At 34.1% G+C, this 25,662-nt stretch overlaps 1 protein-coding gene across 6 annotated transcripts in view; it reads right to left on the reverse strand.

The window, feature by feature from the left end:
* The window catches only part of LOC105249572 (neuronal acetylcholine receptor subunit alpha-7), a 220,283-nt gene that overhangs the window by 115,441 nt on the left and 79,180 nt on the right, over positions 1 to 25,662 (reverse strand). For all 6 annotated transcript variants that reach the window (XM_025414520.1, XM_011255134.3, XM_011255137.3 and 3 more), the window contains one exon: positions 23,240 to 23,284. In XM_025414520.1, coding sequence (XP_025270305.1) covers positions 23,240 to 23,284 — 45 coding nt within the window. The remainder of the gene's footprint in view (positions 1 to 23,239; positions 23,285 to 25,662) is intronic.

The following is a 25,662-nucleotide window of genomic DNA, read 5'->3' on the forward strand; positions in this document are numbered from 1 at the left end:
AAATAATTATCAAATAAAGTAAGATATTTTATTCAATATTTAAATTAATTTTTAATAAAATTTATATTTTAATATTGTTGTCAAACATTTTTAATAATGAACTATCAGGAATAAAAAAAGCAATCTAATATTATTAATAAGTATCTGAGCGAGCCAAGAATGAATGAAAGAAAGAGGGGGAGGGGGAAGGAAGATTCTTTACATATTTTTAAATATATCAAAATATTATTTCGTAAGATTAAAATACGCCCCGTACATCATAATCTAATAAATTTAATAATAAAATACACACTGAAGCAAAGAAATATATATATATATATATATATATATATATATATTTCTCTTTAATTTAGAACAAAAATCATACTTTAATATTATGCAGATTATCAAAAATAAAGTTGCAAATTAAATATAGATTATATAACTTGACGCACGTCTATTAGTAAAATATACTAGTATTTATTGTTATTAATATCGCGTAATAACTAGTAATGGGGAATAATACCGATTGTATGATCAATCAAAATGTAATTTACATTATGTTATTAATTTTGCGATGTATAGTAAATGTCAACTTTGGTGCGATATTAATTTACGGCAAATGAATTTCAAGTACCTCATTTTTTATTAATATACTATTACCAGCGATTTTCTAATTTCTAAACGATGGCGACTCTACTCGATTTATTTATATTTACTTATTTAATATCGTGCTAAGATACAAACTCTCTGCCATAATAGCATTATGTAGGACGTGGTAACATAGTTTCCAAGTTAGTCGAAAAATCTCTAGAGGAAAAATGCGTCGCATTGTTTCACGAAGCTAGTTTTACAACGAATGCTCGGAACGTTATTACTTAACTTCCCGTTCTTGTACTCCCTGTGTACTGTGTATCGTAATACTTAACGAGCCATAATTCTCGCGTTTTCCGCCATCCGGGGCGTTAAGCTACTACCTTAATGCTATAATCGAACCCTTTCCACGTCAAAGCGAACGATGAGAGCGATGCAGAAGAAAAAAAATGGGGTCATCGGCCATGATTGTGTTAACGTAGGCTGTTAATAAAAATCGTTTAAGTTATATATCTGGAAAAAATTATGTCTAAAAATATGAATATATTTATTAAATATTTCGCCTTTGTACGCATGTAAAGTATTTAACTTGTATAAAGAGAGAAAGAGAAAAAGAGAGAGAGAGAAATATAGTTCGATTAATTAGATAATTTTTGCTTTGTCCAAGTATCTTATCTTACAACGCGAGTATTAGAATTAATAATAAGAAATGAAAAGGCTTGTCTGTATACAAGCTTTACTTTAAAATATCGAATCGTTCAAAAGTATGAATTGTAAATTAATATTTGTACAAAATAAAAACATAAAAAATAAGGCAATTATAACAGAAGAAAGACAAATTTGTTAGAAACTTTATGTAACTTTACATTTGATAATCGAAAGCAAAGGACACCGGCCTGTTGACAGATTTTTCTATCAAAGGAAAAAACTTTTAGAAAGCCAGTATATTTTTCTTTTACCCAAGAAAAACTTTTATCGAATCAAACTTTTAGCCATTTATTGAGCGGCAACGATGTTACAGTGTGTTGTAGCAATTTCTTATACCTTTGTTATACTCGTATACACACAAGTAGTGTGTCATAATAGACAAGTGGCATGCGATTTACAGGCTGCTTTCGCACAAAGATATATTGTATCGACGTGAAACGAAAGTCAATCGGATCGGGTCTGTGCACACGTTTTTCCTTTATCTCATAACATTATAAACGCTGCAGAATCGATGACAAAAGAAATTTTGTATCAATATTCCGATTGATTTAGAAGCAACGGAAAAGCAGCCTTATTCTATTTCACTGTTAAAAGAAGGAAATAATATTCGTCATAACAATGATATTCGTCACGCTAAATTCATTAGGGATAGCGCGTTAAGAAATCATAATTTACGGACGCGTTCTTCCCTCGTGGCCAATAGTATGTGCGGCTAACTACGCACACATGCTATCCATCTTCGGACGGCCACAATGGGTAGGCGTATGCATTCTGCCGCCCCCTCGCGTGCGCATTAATGCAACGCGTGCTTCGGGTTAAGGTCGGGGACCGCTATATACGACGATCTTCCGAAACCGCAACCCTATCCAGACTCCCGCACACTCCTCGTGACACCGCGCTAACCAGAACGGCGATTCCGAGGATTGGATTCGTCCGCGAGTCGAGATACTAAATTACGATCACATATGTATATATTCCAAGTTTGATTTGCCGTGATTTATGCAATCGCTGGATCAAGTTACGCCAATTAATTACGAGCGAGCCATTTCATAAGAGCACCCTTGCGCTTAACTGCGCCGGACTCTTTGCAGAGTGAATTACCGATGAGTAATTGACGGTTTGCGCGAATCGACGCAATATTTTCTCCTTTCATATGTAACGAATAATAACGTATATTTATCTATTATTTTACTCTGTGTTATTTTAACGTACGCTTTTTTAATCTTTCTTTTCCTCTAGATATATCGCACTTATTAATCCGCTGCGTTTACTCTGTAAATATTTATCTGTCAACTGCAATATCGAATCTTATTAAATTGAATCCTTATGAATTTACCGTGTGTAATATACACACACATATATACATATATATATATATATATATATATATATATATATATTGTGTATGTTGTTTTATGCATTATATGTTTCAACCATTTTGAAGCTTCTACGTGATACGCTAGGTATAGTATAAAAATGATTTCCATCTGTTTCGGAGTGTCACATATAGATTTACGTTACGACGAATACGACATAGTCGCACGGAAATGAAATATGACATCGTATACAGAGCGCAATGTAAAATCATAAACGTCTAAAAAATAAAAAAAAGGATGGTCGATGAAAAATAATTTTACGAAATTAAAGAAAAATAATTTTATCTAAAGATAAAAAGATAAATTATAACTATTTATAAATATTTAACTATCGGATAAATACTTGTCATACATAGGACGCTCTTGCCAACTTTGATCATGTGTTTTATACTATGGCATTACATAAAATCTCGTCGTAACCGTAAAGTTATCGACGTCCGTTTTTATCGAATAATCAAGGCATACTATAATGGCTAGAAATTTCGCCATTTGGTTATGTCATCACGTAGCGAGGAATAGCACAGGAGAAATTATTGATCTCGTTAGGATAATTAGAGTTATTGGATTATGCGGCGAAGGAGATTGCCCAGTTAACTTGCGCCGGTTGACTTTAGATAGGTTACGACGACATTTGAGATCGTATATACTAGTCTAAATTGTTAATTTCGCGAAATATATGGTAACTCGTGTGGTAACACCACGATTTCCCGTAGAGGATTCGTATTTTATACATATACGTATATAACCCTCATATTTTACATAACCACGCCGCATTTTTCAACGGAAGAAAGATTCGGCGTCCCACACGTCGAGAATAACAAGTGTACGCGATTTTGTTGCGGCAGATTGTTTTCTTCCAAAAGAGAAAAAGAGAAGAGAGAAATACACAGCTCTCATTTATTTATCTAATCTATTAATTTAAAATACAGCGAGTTAAAAGTGTCCGACAGTTTCAGGAGATCCTAGTAATTCATTTTGATGAAGTAACATAACGATGAATAATCGATAAGGATTTTAGAAAAAGTGGTGAGAAAAATTATTCTCCCGAATTTTATTTCCATGAATTATTTCCTTCACGATTTTACATGCTCCGAGTTTGTTTGCGAAACCTTCAAGCTACATATGTCATTAGTCCCGCGAGAGAACGGCGAGTAATTGAATACCGAAAACATGGTTAGCTTAGTCGGTGACTTTTCGGATGAGAAGATAATGCTTTTCAAAGTTTAAGTGTAAGCCGCAAATCTCGGTTAAGCGCAACGGACATTGTTGAAGCACACCTGGTTTCCACCATGCTTGATTTTAATGAGACTGTTGTCGGACGTGTGAATACGCGCGCACCATGTGTCTACACATGTGAGACTCGCAACACGCGGCGATTAATTGAATTTTCGGGGGATACGGCATAGATCAGGGAATACACGCGGAACAACGACATTCTACGGGTAGATAATTGCGCGGGAACATAACTTTGTATATAATAAGCTTTAAACGTCGATTAAACGGAATATTATTTAGAGAGCTCATTGTTGGCGGATTTTCCCTAGGACGAACCGCCACAATGGCCGCGCGCTTAGAAACGAACGGATAATAATTAGTATTCTGCTCGCAATTAGTTGTGTTGGCACGCTTGACGATTTGTTGCCCGATCGACAGAACGCGTTTGCTTGTTTAACGGTTGTAAATTAAACAAATGTGTACTTGGTACTCTAGTTCGAGTTTTCCATCAAGGAATCGTGCATGCTCAGATTCGACAAATTCGACACGATTTATCCCTCTCCTTTCCTCCCGATGCGTACACAAGATTTAAATTTTCCACTTCTATTTTCGTTCTTCTGTCGACCGTGATGTTTTTATTCCCGGAGGACTTTTTTTTTATTTTACATGCATTGTCATGCATTATTTGTTTTGCATCTCGGTATAACAAGAAACGCAGGGAAGACACGTAAGCTGTACTTTCAAATCCCGACCTCGGTTTATACCCGCATATCAGCTAGGGATTGCAGTAGCCGGATACACGCATACAAATGCACATATCTAACGTTTATTTGGCAAAAATTTCATGCGCCGGACCAGGATGTACACGCTCGAGGAAGGTATTGCAGATCTCCCTCGTATAAGCATCGGTATCCCGCGTCTTGTCTCTTATTCATTTTACGTGAGTGCGCTTCTTCACTTTTGTTCAGGATTTACGAGCGATAATTTATAAACGGCCTGAGATGAGATTCTTGCGAGAGATGAGAGTTTGAAGTTTCTTTGAATTTTGAGACAGCGAGATAGATCTTTCGATGATAAACGTGTGAGTAATTTAGTAAAATAAGGTAAGATGATGGAAAACGTCAAGGCTGCTCGAGTCGTTATTTGTTGCAGCGAGATTTGATCGTGTATGCTGCGCACGAAGTAAAATTAAATTAAATTTGATAAAAGATTGTCCGTACGTAGTACATACTACATTCTGTATATGTCGCTCGCGAGATTTATTCGCTCACGGCTGTGCACAAGCAAACACCCGCGATTATTAATCAAGCTTACCGTTCCAAACTTGCCACGACGTTATTAGCTTAATTCCCGCTTCTTAAGTCCGATAAGCGCCATCGCATATCGATATTCAGACTTGTTAGTCAGACTCCAATCCACGATCTAATCTTCATCCATAGCAGACTAATATTGCGAAAGATGAAAGTTGAAGAAAGTTACGTTTTGCTCATCGAACGGTTCGAATAAAATTGTAGAAATAAATCAAGACATTTGCAATAACAGTTGTGATTGCACGTCGCATGAAACGACGTTTAATTTCCTGCTTACAATTATATCGATTCATTACTCTTCGCTGGTTTCAGAATGGTTAATCCTTACAGAGGATTCGTCACTAATCGACATAGGATAATTCGAAACATTTAATACAACGTGAGTGTGCCACGTCATTGGTTGACGTAACCTGATATTAATATATGTAATTGCAATCGCTTTGATACCGTATCGCATTATGATTCGTAGATATGAAAACAAGATTTACATATGTCGCTTTCCCTTTCGTACTTCTGTAATTGGAATTTCGATTTGCGCAATCTTGTGCATTTAACCAACATAATTTTCTTACACGCATGCAATATTGCTGAAAAACTAAAGTTTACATTCTATTATTCTTTGAAAATGTTTATATTTTCCTTGAATGAATGCACATCAAGCATTCCCAAGTTCATTGAACAGACGTTCACACTGCCGTAAATCCTCTTAATGATAACTAACTGACCGCAGCGCATATATACGCACATGTGTACGATAATCTATATATACACACATATGAGCACACATATGTATGTACGATAATCTATGGATGGGATCTTAACACCTATCTCTCTTTGCATCTTCTCTCACTCTTTCAGCAGAGGATAAAATAAGGGAAACGTTTTACTTGCAACAATTTGAATAGGGATGATTTATAAATAATTGTAAAATTATATTTACATAATTATAAATAAAACATTTATCTTTCTATAACTCGTCTGTTCTTTAATCATTCTTTTTCTTAAATTATGTTTTTTTTTTAATTTTTCCTTCTTACAATATGCGTAGACTCAAAAGTTTTAATTCTTTCAATTTATATTTATATTTTAAAATTTTATATTTTAATTTTATATTTTAGTTTTATATTTATATTTATATTTTTTCAATTTAATTGAAAACGCAACTCCGGCAAATATTATACAAAGAGTTAAATGTGAGAAGAATAGTTTCCAATTACATTCGAATGCTTTTAGCGCATAATGCGCATTAATGTGAATGAATTATCAACGGCATTATATTCTGCGTGATTCTACAAATTATCACACCCTGAGTATATTATCCGGTGCAAATTTGAGAGGTGTTTCTGGTCAGCGACTCAAATGTAGCGCAAATTGAAGGATAACAGAATAGCGATATAATTGCTAGTGTCCCAGAGGCATGGACCGCGAATTTTGCAGCCACCATTCGGATTCATCTCACGTGAACGTCAAATTTTGCTTCCGACTAGATGAATGAAATGTATTGAATGGCAATGTACGCGAAAAATTCTTAATTAATCGATTAAAAAAATCTGACGATCTATATACATATAAAATGCATTAATCTATCTCGCTAAAGAAGCAAAATAATGTCGCAATTATGGTGAAAGAGCTTGCACGTCCTTTACCGGAACTTTGGATGTAAGCGCGAATTAGGGATAATTACTACTGAAATTGTGACGTCGCCGGTTGAGTGGTCCTGCAGGGCGGTGTTAAGGGAAAGCACTGCTGCAGTTCAACAAAATTTTGGATGCGCACGGCAATTAAGGATAATTGCTTGCGAAACGTTAACAGGATCTGCAGGCATCCTGTGTTGGACAGCTGCAGGGCGTTTCTACAGGGCGAAATTTCGGATGTGAGATACCAGAAACGATGGAGAGCAACATTCCATAAACCATTTAGTCATATAAGATTGAAATAAGGGGATCAGCGGCATGACATACTAGACTGCCCGCGATTCTCGACGGCAGTGAATCTCCTTTCCAATCATTTCATTGTCTTTACGTATTAATATTATACGCGATTGATGCATTAATTCCTTGAAAAAATTTTCATACTCCATAATATTGATCGACACGTTGAAACATTTGCAATTATCCCCGCTATCGTTGCAACAAGCCAATAAAATCAAAGAAAATATTCAATTATGGGGTTGTGAAAAAACACAAAACAAATTCGCGTAAAATGCAGTGCACGCGCCAATCGAGTACGTTGCAAGAGAGAAAAGAGAGAGAAAAGCCAATTCTCCTAATATAATATTAAATAACTTGCAAGAGAGCGGGTGGCGATATCGCAATTGTTTACTGCCAACGATACGACGTCGGCTGCTTATTTGCATACCGATGAAATTGCGAATGCACTGACGAAGGACAAACGAGCCAGAGAGAGAAAAAGAGAGAGAGGGGAGCAGGATTGGAGAGAGTTTGCATTCGAGCTTTTCTCGAGCGACCCAAATTCTTATCTAACGAAGGGTTTTTGTGCATGAAAATAGCGCGTGGTAATTGGCGAATTTAAGTTGAATCTTCAGACCGAGTTTCGCACAATACTTTCGTCGGATAGAGTAATACATCCAATAGAGTTGTAAGTCGTGGGGCCCGTCGGTCGATCGAGATTATTCCCATTGCATTTGAACACGTTCGAAGATACACGACAGCGCCATTTATTACGTAAATATTTTTACTTAATTAGCGCGTGTCTTCGAGCGTTTGCGACACTGCATTTATTCGGTTCGAATAATTAATTCTGTCATAAATCGCATCTCTCCGAGAGCGAGCGGTTTAATTTCGACAAACTGGCGTTACACGAATTCGCGATCGTTTAATCGGAATCGTTATCGGAGTGTGAAAGATGTTTCAAGCTATCTTACGTAAAGTGAAAATAGTAATCTATTTGTAGGAATGAATGCAGATAAGATCTTTCAAAATTAAGAATGTCTAAAATAATCAATTACAGCTCTGCTTCAAGAGCAAACGTAGAAATGCTCGTAATTCTACATCCACATTTTCTCATTATTTCATTATATCGACAGCAAGACATGCAGTAACGATGCCTTTCAAATTGAATTAATTAAATTTGGAGCGGCGCGATTGTCTCCTGCAGATAATTCATTCTCTACGAACGGATCGAATAATTTAGAAACAATTTCAGAAATTGATTGAACATTCTTTTTAGAGAAAATTATTCAGAATTGTTAGTGGTCATTTTTCTCGACATTAATAACTCGATTTTTAATTTATACTTAGAGACGCAAATGTACGAGTATAATCTCGTATAACTACTTCTAACTCATAAAGTTGTACTTACATCTCGTAAACAATTGTAACAAGTAGCGAACACAAATGTTTAATCTGCGATTCGTATTGGAGGATTTAAAAAGAGAATATAAATACGAGTCGTAAAAGTAAATGAGACGGTCGGAAATTGCGAACCCGTTCGCTCGTGTATCGCATTCTTGATTTCGAGGATGCAATTGCGCGCGCGTGCTTTAACGGATGCATCAAAGTGCAACTACAATCTCGGGAAGCCATCGCTAAGTGCGGAGGAACTTTTGGGAAATATAATACGTAGCACGTTTATGTACAAGGTACTAATCTGCAAGTGGGGCTTCCATCGGTGTGTCTGGAGAGATACGGAGGAGAGTTGTCTATATGGCAGCTTTCATGTCGAACTTCTTGGAAACATCAGACACGAACTCGGCGTTCACTTCCGCTTGTCAAACTTCGTTCCGAATTTTTACACGAGCGGACTCGCGAGATTGAGCTCTTTGTTAAAAATGTCATTGTTACGCAGGCTATTTGTTTCTCAGATGTCCGTTCTCGGTTTTCTTACGAATTGTCTTACTCTTTCACGATGAGCCGTCACGTTCGCAAAAGTATGGATAATAACTTTCAGTTCGTAGGACAAACATACCGCGTGCATGTAAATGCAGTCATGCGCGAGACGTGACGCGCTCCAATTTTTTACATGGCACGCGGCTGCTTTTAACCTTTCGTGATGAAATGGATCACAAAGGCTATTTCTCTGGAAATGCCATATTTCATCCCAGTAAATTCCATGTCGTACATTTTAAAATAAAATTTAATATTACATAAAACGGAAAATGTATGTGCATGATTAATAAATATTATTAATATAAATCATTTTTATTTTAATACTAAACTAATATGGTATGCACAATCATCTATGTTATTGCAGCTGAATAAGTATAGCACATATATGTTATTTCAATACTTTTACGCGATTTCAAATACAATTATGCAATTTTAAGTTAAAATTTAAATTAAAAAATGTAAAATTAAAAAAAGAAGCATATTATATATAATTAGAAAATCTACGTTAAAAGATTATTCGGAGATTGCTCACAGCATCGAGAAAATACTCGTCTGATTTTAATCACTCCAAATGATCGCTCCTTTTACTTTCAATTAATACTGTCGCATGTTAAATCGCCAAGTCGTGAAAGCATCTCTCTGATAAAGTTGGCAAATTCAAAGTAAAATTTACAATTTTAGAGATAGTCCTTCTTCGTCGAGAAAAGAGACATACTGTCGTCGAAGAATATACGTCGCTGTCTGATAATCTGTAGCGACAATCACACAATGAGATTCATCCGCATGGAAAAATGACGGAACTATTCACGAAGCGAACTCGACGAAAGTTTCTTGCGCAGAAATAAAGATGGTAAAAGTCTCTTTCTATAAAAGAGACATCTATTGCAAGTTTGTACTTGATAGTTTTACGAAACTCAACGCTCTTGTATAACACTGCAAAATATCTTGAACTGATGCATGAATTTATTTAACTGCGAATTCGATGACTAATTTGTATGATGATCTCTTAGCATTTTTTTATTTTTTTTCTATTTTTCTCATGATTTTAATTTAAAATAAATTAAAAAATTTAAATATTTATTAAAAAAGAAGCATATTATATATAATTAGAAAATCTACGTTAAAAGATTATTCGGAGATTGCTCACAGCATCGAGAAAATACTCGTCTGATTTTAATCACTCCAAATGATCGCTCCTTTTACTTTCAATTAATACTGTCGCATGTTAAATCGCCAAGTCGTGAAAGCATCTCTCTGATAAAGTTGGCAAATTCAAAGTAAAATTTACAATTTTAGAGATAGTCCTTCTTCGTCGAGAAAAGAGACATACTGTCGTCGAAGAATATACGTCGCTGTCTGATAATCTGTAGCGACAATCACACAATGAGATTCATCCGCATGGAAAAATGACGGAACTATTCACGAAGCGAACTCGACGAAAGTTTCTTGCGCAGAAATAAAGATGGTAAAAGTCTCTTTCTATAAAAGAGACATCTATTGCAAGTTTGTACTTGATAGTTTTACGAAACTCAACGCTCTTGTATAACACTGCAAAATATCTTGAACTGATGCATGAATTTTATTTAACTGCGAATTCGATGACTAACTTTGTATGGATCGATTCTCTTAGCATATTTTTGATAAAATGTCATCTTTCTATCTTTAATTTTCAATGATTGCTACTTCATATTCTAAAATTGAAAGATTTTTTCAAGTAAATTCACTAAAATTTATTTGGAAAACAAATTATATTGATTAATTCATTAATTATTTCATTGATTTTTCATTACTCATCAAAAGTACGAAATTTATATTTAGCTTATTAAAATCCTTTTGTTTTTTATTATTAATAATTTAAAAAGATATTTTAAGATATTTAAAGATATTTTCACAAAGAAAAATATATAATGAAAAATATACAATTAAAAGAGAGCATATAATTGATATAAAACATTCTGTGTAAATTCATCTACATAGTATTTGCATGAAGTATTTGCGTACTATTTGCGTAGCTAATTACTGTTTGATCCAAATACACGTATATTATTATGTATAGCACGCTCTTGGGTGTTTAATGTCCTAATCACAGAAAAGAGCTGAAAAATATTTTAAATAAGAAAATATCCTATCAGCAAAGTATCCATTAACCTCGCACTCGACTGTCTCTAAGTATCTTATCTCGGCGCAGCTTTATGCTTTCAGCAAATTGTATTACTAGAGGAAGCAAAAATGCATTTCTAAAAGAATAAACATCATACATGTTACATGTACATCAAAATTACTCACTGCGCAATTGCTCACTGAATATGTAATAATCTGTTTAATCGCTTTATCCTCTATTTTTCATAATTCATTAATTTTTAATAACGATAAAAAAATTCAATTATTTTTATATTTGTCTTTATTACAATTACATCGTGTATGTGTTTTTGAATCTAATAAAATTTAAATTACACGTAAAAGACCTAAATATCTACCGAATTAGTATAGATTAGTATAGATACAAATGTGTATCAATTGGATCTCACTATATAGATGTAATCATATCTTACATCGGATCATATCGATGATCTGTAATCAGTATCGGATTTCCGTCTTTCATGCCTCGACATTAACGGGAATTAGGGGGATCAAGTAGCGCCTATCATTCTCTACGCATCGTGTCTCACAGGTGAATCTATGCTAATGCCGACTAGGGGTGGATGGAGGGGAGGTTATGATGGATGATGCGCATGTATGTATGCTGCGTTTCTACGTGTGCATAAGTGTGTATCGAGGTACGCATTTCCAAGGATCGGGCGAGGGCGGTCAACGTTGGGCATGATAGAGTCGAGGACTGTAGATTAATGCAAGTGAGCGAATGCACTTTGCAAAGATTAGACAGATAGGAAGAATGCGATCTTGGGTAAATGTCGCTTCAATTATCCACAATATATATTGTCTGTGTATGTATATGCACATATATATATATATATATATATATATATATATATATATATATACATTGCATTTTCTAAACAGCACTGATTAAATTGAATATCTTTTGTCGAATGAACATCATCAAGTATTCTCAAGTTTACATTTATCGTCGTGCGATTCGTAAATATGATATTCGCGACGAATGACAGTTCGTTTATGTGCTTCGCAAATTAAAATTGCTTTTGTAAAAATACGCGCGGGCACGATCATTTTACAGCATCACGGTGTGTGAATGAATGATTTTGTTGCGATTCTATGTCGATATTTTCAATTATAATAACGCGAGGCGGCTTGAAAAAAATAAAGTGATTGAAAAGACATTTTATCGGGAAATATAACGCTTTAAGTTTTTTACTGCTTTTCGATTCCTCGCGCTGTTTTCAAGTGCATAAAATTAGGGGAGCGAAAAGCTATTGTTACATCTGATGGCTTTTATGTAGGATATACGTAACATATATAATAGTGCGAGATTAAACGCTCAATTTTTTTCAGCGATGGGCGCAATCGTGCCGTCGATATCAGAGGATAGATTCGATTAACCGGAATTGCCATACGTTTTCGTTTCCGTCGAAATTTCCCGTCGAACCCCCCGGGACATTGTTTAGAAACACATAAATCAGCCTATCGCGTTAGTCCTTCGAAATCCCGTGTGTACATCGGGATCATTTATTGTGGCTTCTACACAAAAAAATAGGTTAACCCCCTTTCCTTCTCCCCTTCTTAAGGGAATATTTATGCTCGACTATTTATCCGATCGTCGATTAACGGTTTCGAATTCGTATCAGTAGAAATACGAGTTAATTGCTTGCTATAAAAAAATAGATATGTTAGTTGCTTGCTGTCTAAAAAAATATGTATTAAATTTGATAGATATGTATTAAATTTGATAGAATTAATTTGAAGCATAATTTTAATAATTATCAAATACAGAGATATATTTGAAACTACTTAATAATAATCAAATAATTTTTTAGAACATTACGCGATAGACTATATTAAAAGTACATTTTTATATAATCGAGAAAAAATCGTGTAAAATATTAAAAAAGAGAGAGAAAGAGTTGTTTAAATATATATTTTAAATATATTCTGTCAAATATATTCTCATATCGTTGAAATTGAATGTTGAAAAGTGCAATGTAATCAGTTTCTTGCTTAAAGACTTCTGCGAGGTTGATCAGAGGAAGGCCTCTTGTAATCAACTGCGAAAAGTACGTGAGATTCACATAGATATATGGTCCATTCTTCGAAGATGCACGTTTAATGCGTCTCTGCCGAGCTATAAACGTAATTCACCGGTGTTAGCGGACGTTACAAAGAATCAAACGGAGTTATCTCTTGGTAAGCGAGTGATAAATGCATCCTTCCTGGTTGGCCGTGTATTATCGGCGTCCTCCGGGGATGCTGAACAACGTCGTCGATCGTTAACCGATACTCGGATAAATAGGCTTGTGTCGACATAAACATGTTCTTGCCGATCGCATTTTCGCTCTTTATCGGGCATGTCTTGGCTAATATATACACGGTTCTTTCTAATATCAGTGCGAATATGTGTAGCATCCTGTTTAACACGAGATTAAATTTCACAGAATAATTCTGCAAATGTTTTGCATATTATTCTTTTACTTTATTAAATTCTTATTATTATTTAATTCATCATTTAGAATCTAATCATGATCAAGCGCACTCGACGATGTCCTACAAAAATATCTCTGCGACAAATGAAAATAAGTAGCCGGCGTAGCGATTTAATCCTTTGTGTTTAGAATTGTTTTCATTAAAAATCCCATCAAGCGAAAAATAACATCAGTTATTAAAAAAAGGGACGATTTTATTAACAAGCAGTATCGTGCGCTCTATTGCAATTATTCGCTCATCGTAGTTTGTTTATTTGATAAACAGTTCTAGCAAATTTGACGAGAAACATTTAACAAACAGCTTACCTGTTCATCATGTTGTTCATATTTCGTGCGAGCTCGTCGTGCTATATGTCGCGTTGCCGTAACGACGGAAATGCCCTAAAAATTTTCAGTTTGCTCATTCGCAAATATTTTATTATTCATATATCTCCCCGGAGAATATAAAACGCACCCTTCCTACCGTATGATTTGCTTGTTCGTTACATGCGCATCGCGTACACAATGTTATATCTCCAGTTCGATGTATCGTGCTCGGCGTAGTGCGTATTGTGATATAAAAACTTTCGACCGCGCCATGATAAATCTAGGAAATGTGCAAATATTTGTACCAACGTAAAAAACTTGCTAGCGCATGTGCCACTTTTGCGTCAGAAAAACAGATGATGTCTGATGGATCAGAGTGAGATGAGGGAGAGAGTAAGGGAGACAGAGAGAGAGAGAGAGAGAGAGAGAGAGAGAGAGAGAGAGAGAGAGAGAGAGAGAGAGAAAGAGAGAGAGAGAGAAAGAAAAACATGATTTATATATTTTGTTAATTAAATGTTTTCCAAATATATGGCATGCTGGAAGTTGCGCCGTTGCTTATTTATGAAATACAAGAATATAACGAGGAATTATGTTGCGTTATAAGTCGGACAACTATCGATTATCGAAAAAAATGGCGCGATAAAGCGCGTCGCAAACGTGTTGTGGATTGTATTGAAAATGAAGAGTAATTTTAAATGAAAATACGCCGTGAGTATAAATTTTTCGCTGCTTACCGTCCAAATTAAAAAGACTAGTCTCGCTAAAGTCTCAGGAAACTGGAGTAAACTGATAAATATTCGCTGTGTTACTTAAACTTTCATGTTTCCGGAGTAAGAGATTTGCATATCTGTTGAATTTGTATACCTCTATTTTCTACGTATGAATATGTATGAACGTCCCCGGTTTTTATATTTCCCTATAACATAGAATGTGCTCTTCAATCTCCTTTATTTCATATATTATTGCAAATGGCTAAAATTTCCCCAATTTTCTCGTTCTCTCTTAATATTCACCTTTTTTCCAAGTTTCTTTATTCTTCTCATATATATTTTTCCTCTTTTAATGGCGAAATGTAATTATCGCGGGATATCTGTACTTGAATGTGTGTGTATACGCGTGTGTGGGTAATCCTTCATTATATATATTTATCTTGAAAATACTACGACTAATTGGGAAAGTCTTATCATTCGTTCTCCATCGTCGGACGCGCTGCTCCAAAAAAGGAGAACTCTGTTGTCTCGGAATGTACGAATGCGTTCCAGGAGTGAAACTCGACCTGCCTTAACAAAGATTACGGTGTCGTTTAATCTTTCTCGACTTTCCTCCGCTAATTGCTGGGCTCGCCGGAATTTACGGAGCAGCAGCCAATCAAAAGTCCATCAAACCAACTTCCGATCTAATCGTTTACGGAATGAGTTTACTCGTCGAAGAAAGAGCTCGTCCCGTGTTTCGATCCCCGTTCAAATGTCGCCCCGACTCGAGGCAATCGGATACAATTGGGCGACATAACAGACGAAACGTTGCAATTGTACGGTGTCGCGAGAGGAAATTTACGACAACCGCGCGAATAAGAATTTCTGTTAAAACCTGTTGCTATGTTTCAGCCGGCAACACAATCGCAAGCAGCCTAGCTATTCTCGATGCATCTTTTCTCGCTGCATGACTTTGAAAATGAATTCATACAATTCACCTCGTGCTATCTGTCTGTCACCCGAAACGTGTATTTGATGCTGCAACACCTACACCAAAACGCAGGAGAGAAAACGACAACCTTTTGAATTATTTCACACGTGTAATTCGAAACTTCGCTTTCATTCAAGTGAATTATACCAGCTGTAAAATTTTGATCACGAGAGCATCACGAGAGACTTTGACATTTTAGAATCGAATAGTCCAACAATCATTCATGTTTCACGCGATGCGGTATTTCCACGGGAAAATGAAACAGTCCGAGCTGGCGAGAACTGACGAGCGTGGGTGTATACTTATAAAAGCGAGAGCGCGTCGTAAAAACGTTTGATATCGCGATGCTTTTACTTTGGCGAGTCGCCATCACGTAATGATACTTCGTTGTGTCGTCGAGAACGTGAGAAACTTCGCGAGTGCTTGGCGAGGGTATAAATTAAAGACGCACAGTTATAACTTAACAGTTTTCTCGCGGGTTGTACCGCGGTAGAGAAAGTGGATAAAGCAATTTTTCTTTTTTTTCCTTCTTCTAGCGGATTAAAATCGAAACGATACTAAAAGATTTTTATCGTTACTGCTTTCACAGCTATACAGTTAACTTTTTTACATCGAGTAATTACATACATCATACATGAAAATTAAATAAAGTGACTAAGTGTGTGTGCGTGTGTGTGTGTGTGCGTGTGTGTGCCTGCTCACGATTTCGTATATTAATATAAACTTTAAAAGAAAGTCGTAAAGAAAGAGAAAACGAGAAGGAATTTTACATTCATAGACGTTATTTCAGCCAATGTCGAACTAGTTTCTGGCGAATTTTATTGAGAGAAACGCTGCAGTTGACATGAGAAAAACATACCCTTGTATATGCATGCTCTTTACTGGATCGCGAGGTTAACCGAAAGGAAATATCGAGTATATCAGACAAAACGCTAGACAAGAGATTGCTAGACAAAATGCTGAGCTATCGTCTATAACAGTAATTAATTATTTCCGATTACGCGTAACATTACGTGGGCGACACGGGCTTAACGATAAACCATAACAGTGCAATTTCGCCACACCCACGACAGGCGTACTTGATAATGCGGCAACAGGACGATGCCGTTAACATGACATTAAAATTTATCGCCGGTTAGGCGGAAATTGGCCAAGGATATCGTTAGAGGGATTAATGTATCATTGCTGTGACACTCGGCGATCCAAATGCGGCGAAAACCATTAAACTCGCACGAATTATTTCATCTCGCAATAAGCGAGGAGTACATGAATGTGTGACTAACATCATAACAATATCTATCGCCGCAAATATGCGTCATGTGAATGAGTATCCTATCCATTTGTATGAAATGTTACAGGTTCCCCATTCGAATTCTTCTCAAGCGATATTTCATTTACTGATTTTTTTATTTAATTTGACTATAATTATTGAAACAATTTCTCGATGGTAATAGCTACTTAATATCTTTTTTTAAATTAATAACTTGACGAAAGAAAGGTAACTAAATTCATTTAAAAAAGAGTTTAAAAGAAAGGGGTGCGTATATTGCTAGATTTCAAAGGATTGTTTGACATTTACATCTGCACAGAGAATAACCTTGTAGGATTCATTGATATGGTTCTTATTTCAATTTAATTCGCTGCGCTTTAACGCCATTCTTTTAAGTCCGCGTTTGATCTGTCCACCGCGAATCTCCTTTATGACTTGTAAATCGAGATATATTCACCAAGACAAAGACTGACTATTAAGAATTGTAAAACGCGATAAATCCTTTTCTCTTTTATCATGTTTAAAGAATCGCTTCTCTTATTATGGCTTTCGTCCTGCAGTAGATGTACAAAAAATATATATATCTGTCAAGTCGTAAAAGAACGCCAAGACGTAGGTAGTCTGATTTACTATGATAAATGGATTCCGGATTTTTACCAACCTTTCTCACGTCTTTTGCTCGAAGAATCGACATAATGAGATCGACGTTGCGTCTCTATTTCAAGATTAAAAAGCTAAAATTACTGTTCCGCGTCGTTAATAATTTCCAGATATTCCATTACTTTTCTTTTGCTCTCGTTATATTCTCTCGGGATGATAAAAGTCGAACACTTCAGCGCAGAGAAAATATTATTGCGTGTCATTTATCTATTTTTTATCTCATGAGATATATGTGAAGAATCGATCAAAATCACGGAGGTGATTCCTTTCTTTTTCAAAAATGTTCCTCGGCAATTGCACACCTCTTGCGCAATCCGGCGTAAAATGTGGGCGCGCAACAAGGGACTCAATGAACCGAAATTGCTAACTCTCTACGCTGAATATCGAATGAACACGGAAAGAAAAATGTTGGATGTTGCCGCGGTATGAGATACGATTGAAAGAACAAGGAATAAAAGAAAAGATAATTATCGGTACCCTCGCATGATTCTCCCGAGGGTCACTTTTAGGATTCTCTTTTTCCCTTTTTTTCATTGAGTCGTTTTCGTAAAGGCATTTATCAAGATAAACTTTGATGCCGACCTACTGACAGTTGATTTACCGACTTCGAAATTGGATCTCGGAATGGACTCGAATCGGTTCATTCCGAGATCATGATAGAGAAACGTATGATAGGAACAAAGCAGTTTGAATGAATTAAAACGATCGACAGAATATATTAGTTACGATTCAAGTATCTATTTTATCAAAATATAATAATCTAATTATTATTATTATCATGCTTTTCATGTTCATCGCCATTATTACCAAGTATTGCCAAGTATTTGAATCTCTATTATATAACTGTAATCTTTGAATAACAATGCTTTGATTACAATGTCGAGAATAAGCAATACTCAAAGAAATATCAATTAGCTTAAAATATAATAATAGGCCTTCTACCTTCGAAGAAAATTTTCAAATTTTAATTTAATCCTACAAAATCCGTTTCTTTTCTTCCTTGTCTTTTAATTCATTATTTAGGCTTCAAATATTATCTGTTTAATTTTTTAAATATTTTGGAGGAACCTGATTGAGAGAGGAAAAGATGCAATTATTTTCTGCACACTTATTCATTATTTACCATCATACTCTGTCACACACACATGTGCAATCTGTATAAATTATTCGTGTATAAATTTATTATATTAATGTATAAAATGATTATTGATTGCAATAGATAGAATTAAAATCTAACATTCGGCATAATTGCAGCTACATATTTTTAGACTCATTTTTTTAGCAACTAACAAATATCATACTATTTTGTTACTTCATTATCACATGCAATAGGATCATCTTGTACACGGTAAACGTTAATTTCGATTTTGAAACGTAAATTGATTCCGATCTTCCTCGGCTACGAAGAGACAAACTAGCTTCTAGTCGGTTGCTCGCAGCGAAACGGTTGATCTAAAATGCGAGCGCAACGAGAGGTACGATGAAACGGCGACGTTTCTCCTCGCGCTGAAACGTGAATGTCGCGACAACGTTCTCGACTCCGTATATTTTAGTGCTGCTACATCATGCCAACACACGAGCGACATGTTCGTACGTGATGATGTTACATAGTTCCCTCCTTCTCTTCCTCTTCTGTTTGCCATCCTCATTGAACCTTCGTTGGCCCTTTGTATGTTCACACGCAAAAGCGACTAATATCGTTGCTGATCTCGTTTCTAGCGAATCGAGGATGCACACACGTGCAATTATTTGGACACTTTGTCATCGTGTAGTAACTACGTTATTCCTAGTCGCGTTATTCGAGAGCGTCGCATGAAATCCCGAATCCTGTAACACCTTGAGCTTGCCAAAATGTGCTTTGCCGAGAGCACGAGAAGTGCTGTCTCGTGCTTCTTGAGCAGCTATTTATCTGCAAATTATATGAGCGACGCTCGTAGATATTATATATATTCTAGAATTATTGCCACTTGTCTTTCTTCATAACTATATGTACTAAATAATATATCAGAAAAATTGATGAACTTGTTACATTACCAACAAAACAAATAAACGACAAAATTGATCCCTAGTTGACTTTAAATAAAGAAGAACTTTTATGAAGATATTTTATTTAATTACAAACAAAGTTGATATCTGGAAAATAATATATAGCTATATAATATATAGCTATATAATATAATTTTTGAGATAATTGAAATTGATTCTCGACGAGTAATTTAATTGAGGTTCATAATTTTTAAAATGTAATATTAAATTTGTTAATAAAATTTTCAAAATTAATAGACGATTAATTTAATGAACCGATATAAGAATCTTATTTAAAGCGAGCATTATGTTAAGATCTATACTGTTACGGTTGACGTGTTCGTTTGCCATGTGAATTTAGAGCGTCGATTAATATTACCATGATCCACATAATGTTCTGATATGAATTCTCACTAGTAAAGTGCATTATATTATTAATCTATTCTGGAAACCGCAGCTGCGTATCGGCTATCTATCAATAAATTATTCAACGAACCAAAAGAGTTGATCTAGTAAATAATTAATTCTGAAAGTCCTATACTTACAACATTATGTTTTTCTGCAAAATTGTTAACACGTGTACTTGCACGGTTTTGAAGTTTATTTATAGTATATACGTGCAGATGTATATATATATATAAGTTATTTTTCTATATTATAAGAGATGCTTATTCATATTTATTAGCAGAATAATAACAAACATTTGTATCGTATAGTCATTATATAAATAAATTAAATATCATACATTAATGTAATACATTAATCATCATGATAAACATCGATAATAAACATCATAATATACATAATAGTAAACATCGAGATCGATTTCATTATTTTAAAATTCTATTTAGCTTAATAAATTTCAAAGTTTTTGTTAATTATCTTAATGGCTTAGTTTATGTGATAAATAATGGCTTCACCTTAATTGATGAGACAAGGATGATATTTCATTTTAAACTAAGCTTTAACAGTATCATTTGAATATACCCTTTTCTCTATTAAACAATAAATATCTCACGTATGGCCGCATTCGAAAATGATTAAGATTCTAGCTAGAATTAATATCTATCGATAATTTATTCTATATATATAGATATATCTATGTATTTCTAAATTAAGATAGTCGGGATTCAATATAAGAGTTTCGCTAATGAATTAACAACGAAGGGTTCTTTCTCTTCTTTAGCTCGATATTATCAAGAATCTACAGCTGTCTGTGACTTTTTATTGCAACTGGTACAGCGATTCGAGCGAAAAGGACAACGCAGTAAAAAAGATACAGTCGAAGTACGAATAAAAGAAAAAAGAAGGAAGAAGTAGTCGACAAGGAAGATAAAAGATTCGTCAAGGTAAAAATAAGAGGCGAATGAGAGAGGTTTCTCCTTATCGATCAGAAATCGATTCCTTGAAGACAATAAAGTAGCTATAAACTTAAAAGATCGATATTGCGTCATATACGAATGAGATAAGAATTATAGCGACGAGGAAACATTGCACTTTTCGGATGAAATCTCAAATTAATTACGGCCAGAATGTGTGCCGATCTTTTTCAGGAACCCTAAACGAACTTGTGAAAAGCTTGCGATGAAAAAGTCCAGCCGGATTATCTCGCAACTGTGCAAACATTTAAAGCCAAACAGAGTAAATAATTAATCACCGTGTGCTAACCGGGTAAAAGATAAGTTACTTGCAAGCTTTAATGTATCGGCACAAACAAATACTGCGATAGAACATGATACGGTAATTAAAAAACTTTTATATACATTTTGCATTCAGGATGGATTCATCAAATTTCTTAAAAACTTGAAATAATGACATACCGTATTATTTTATTCGCTCCGAATGATGTCAAGATAAAGAGCAACATTCAACAATCTTTCCAATTCGTTGCCGAGAAAAATGAGTATATGCGAAAGGAAAAAGCGAGGGAGGAGATAGAAAAAGAGGGAAAGGGAAAGAGGAAGATGGTGACAAAAGGACCGCGCTCCGATTGCATCGTTGCACTCTCTCTGTCTCTCTCTATCTCTCTCGATTTTCTCGAATTTTCTCATCGTATCCTATCTACTTGCAGTCTCTTCCTTTTACCCGTCTATTCTCACGTTCTTACTCCCATGCAGTGCTTTTACTTTTTTTTTGCACCCGAGGGAACACGGAGCATCTTCTTAGGAAGGTGAGGAGAAGAAGTGGTTTGCGCGGATGTTCGTCTACGATGCAATCGATGCACAGCGAGACGAAACGACAATAGCAGCCGCCGCATTCTCGTGCTTCTGATCTACTGATTGCTCACCCATGCGGTACGATCGGTAATATAGCCAGAGAATCCGTAAATAGATCTCTCGTAAACGAGTTGCTTGTAAGTCAATGTGACGTGAGTCAAATTTTCAACATAGGAATTTAATCTTGTAATATTAATAAAGATTTTCTAATTGCATATTATCGTTATGTTTACCATAAATGAAAATTGAATTAATTATTACACTGCATTTTATATATACATTTGTTTTTTATATTATAAATAAAATTATATTAATACAATTTCTCTTGTCTTCTTTCTGTCTTTACTTTCTTGTTTAATATTAATATTTCAAAATTAAAATGAGGCTGTGAAATTTGCAAGGCAGAAGATTTTAATGAAATATTTCCAAAATTTGGTTCATGTCACAATTAATATAAATGGTGCAAAATAAAATATTTTTACACAAATATATATTAAAATTGTCCAAGTCAAGTCTATGAAATCTCTGGAAAAATTTTGTGAAAATTGGATAAACAAAACTTTTCATAATTTTGCGTATTTCATGGAGGTTGCACATTTGAAATGTAATTATTGATCATAACCACATATACCATCCGAATTTTCGCTGCATTTTTCCCTCTAACGTTGCTCTCGCTTCATCATGTCGCGCCACACGATGGCAGATGTATTTTTTATCAGCGATATTACAACGCATCCTCGTAAATGGAAAGACCGCAGGCGATGGAAAAGTAACCGGTACAGTTATTGATTTTCTGTTAACTGGCTATTTCGCCGAGAGAATTACCACGAACGCATTTTGAACATGTCGTTTACTCCAATGCGGTATAGTTATGAATAGAAGAATCTATGCGCATAACTACATATTATCGTTTATTGTATGTACATTCGTGTTTATTTGAAATTGAGAAAAAATATCATTGTTAAGAACTTACAATCTTTAGCTGTAAATGTAATAAAATAAACACTAAGTTTAATTCTTAGTATTTATTTTATTCTTCTAACAATCCCGTTAAAAGAGCAAAAAAGCACATACAGATCGTAAACTTAGTAATGGATGTCATTCATTATCGCATATTTTGTTCTATTGTAGAATATATAAAATTTTTAACTAATGAGAATCTTAATGAAAATTTTCAATGAAAATTGCGCAAGCAATTTCTCATTTTACATACAAATAATTAAAAAATTTTTCTACATATTTTCTTTCTTTTTCTCTTTTTGATATTTAATTATTATAATTATAATTTTTAAAATTTAAAAGTTTATAATGTACAAAGTTTATTCTTGAAATTTTTATAATATTAGAGTTTCAATATTAAAATGTTTCATCTTATAAGAATCGATTGTAATAAAATAATTACAAAGAAAATAAAAAAATTGTGTTACACTTACCAATTTCAACCACGCGTTGGTCGTAAGTATTTGGTTCTTTTCATCCTGAAAAAAACAAAATTTTATGTTATTTTACATATACATAATAAAAATTAAGACATGTTGTAATGTATGTATATGTGTGTGTGTTATGAAGTATATATTGCATATAATTATTAGAATATAGAGCTCAGAATTTTTCTTTGCTTGATGTTGTATTAAAAATTCAGTGTCCTGTATTTTAACTGAGAATAATAGAAGATGTATGATATATTACTTTTATGTATATATGATATACACTTATATGAATGATACATTACATTATATTGTTTTAAAAATTAGCACGATTATTTATATATTAAATATATATTAATTTACTTGATAATTTTTGTCAAAAAAAACATAATTATACATATTGACACTACGTTTGAATCATTTCATTAAAATAGATATTTATTTATACTTAAATTATACTTTTTTATTACATTGTATAAGTTTTATTCACGAAATTTCATCATTCTATCATTTTTATCATCTCTATCATTTTCTAACACAAGCTATTTATTTAAAAATGATGCTATTGATAATATATGCATTTGAGAGCATAGTTCCACATATCTCATTCAACGTTGACGCACAAACTCACTCATACGTTTCGCTCGATGCAAGCAAACGCATACAGCCAATATTTATTCACAAAATGAATTGAAAGTGCGATTAACTTCACCAATATACTCGATAACGCGCATTGTGCTCGGATTAATTTTAAAATATTTTAAAAAAAGCTCGATCGACATCTATAATGATTACGTTCACATAACATATAATTTTAAAATATGTAGAATAAAACATATTAAATCGATTATTATATGTATATATGATGCAAATATCTATTACATATCTATAACATAATTAAAAATACTGCAATCGAGTGTTGACAATTATCGATTATTAAGAAAGGAAAAATTAAATTTAAAATCGGATTTGTGTCATTTCATTTATCATGTGCACGTGAAAGATTTCTTTATGTCGCGAAAAAGCTATTAGCCGCTTTTCACTCGGCCGGCAATTGCATATGCGTACAAAATTTGGATTCATGATACTAACGAAAAATTTTGAAAAATTATGACAAACGCAGAAGCAATGCGAGGAATGCGATAAGGAATGCGAATAGTCCAATCGTAAGAACATCCGTCAAAGAGATAACCAATAATCGTAAATTGTCGACTGCAAACGTGGCTTCGACCGAATCGATCTCATCCTCTTTCATGTAGTGTAATCGAGAAGTGATTTATAAAACAAATATATTTTGTATTATTGCCGAGGCAAATCTCATAGACAGTCTTATTAATTGATTTCGTTACTCGACGGACGCATTCAACGTTGTAAAATGAAAACAAATTGATAGGTAATTTAAATAAAATTTCAATAAAAAATAAAAAAATATTAATAAGTAAAGTAAATAAAAATAATATTTATATACGTAAAAATGTAATATCAAACGAAATACGTAATGCTACTCATATAGACGTGATGTGTTTTTCATATTGTCTATTAAAATTTATTATAATATATTAGATCATAATCATATTGCGAATAAATATTTACTACAAGCGTTTATCAATAATTTAGAATTTACGAACGATCACGCATATTGCGTCACACAGCATCGAATAAAAAGATCAATTTGAAAAATTGCGAATCAAGAGATTTCTCATTCCACATTTCGAGTGCAATTTTAAATCCCAATCTCTCCATCTCTCAAGCAAAAACCGATATATCGTTTCAATCATCGAGAGGTTTACATTTTAAGGACATACTTAAAAAATACATGTTTGTAGTTGAAAAAGAAAATCTTTGAACTTTGCACATAAAATTCTATTCCGCGCAGAATAACAAATTTTAATTTAAATGCGATATTATTATCTTTGTAAATAATTTATTTACAGTTTATCTTTATAAAGAAAGAACATTAAAAGATGTCTGCAAGATAATTCAATAAAATTTTGCAAAATTTTGGTCAATAAAATTAATGGAATCCCATTATTTTTGCCGCTTAAATCTCTTTTTGCTTTTCAGAATCTAATGACGAAGGTTTTTGCGTGACAAAGGTTGTGCACAGCCCACGCATTTCTCTCACATCTTCTCTCGGCGCACTTCCGCTTCCGTTACGTCGGTGCTCTTTATGTATGGGTCACACGGATGCGTTTTGTCATGGCTGATTCATTGGTGCAACGTAATTGCACCTTACGACAAAGATGAAAAACTTACAGTATATAGTGCAATCACTCTCTGCGCTCATCACTCACTCAGTGTCAGCCTGAGTAAAGCCGAATAAAATTATGAATAATGCTACGAATTAATTTTTATTTCAAGAATCATGAGACATCACGGTTGATATTACAAAGTTATTATGAATTTTTTTGTAGGCGCCGAACAGTAAT

This window comes from Camponotus floridanus, unplaced genomic scaffold, assembly GCF_003227725.1.
Source record: "Camponotus floridanus strain SB8 unplaced genomic scaffold, Cflo_v7.5 scaffold112, whole genome shotgun sequence".
Taxonomy (NCBI): Eukaryota; Metazoa; Arthropoda; class Insecta; order Hymenoptera; family Formicidae; genus Camponotus; species Camponotus floridanus.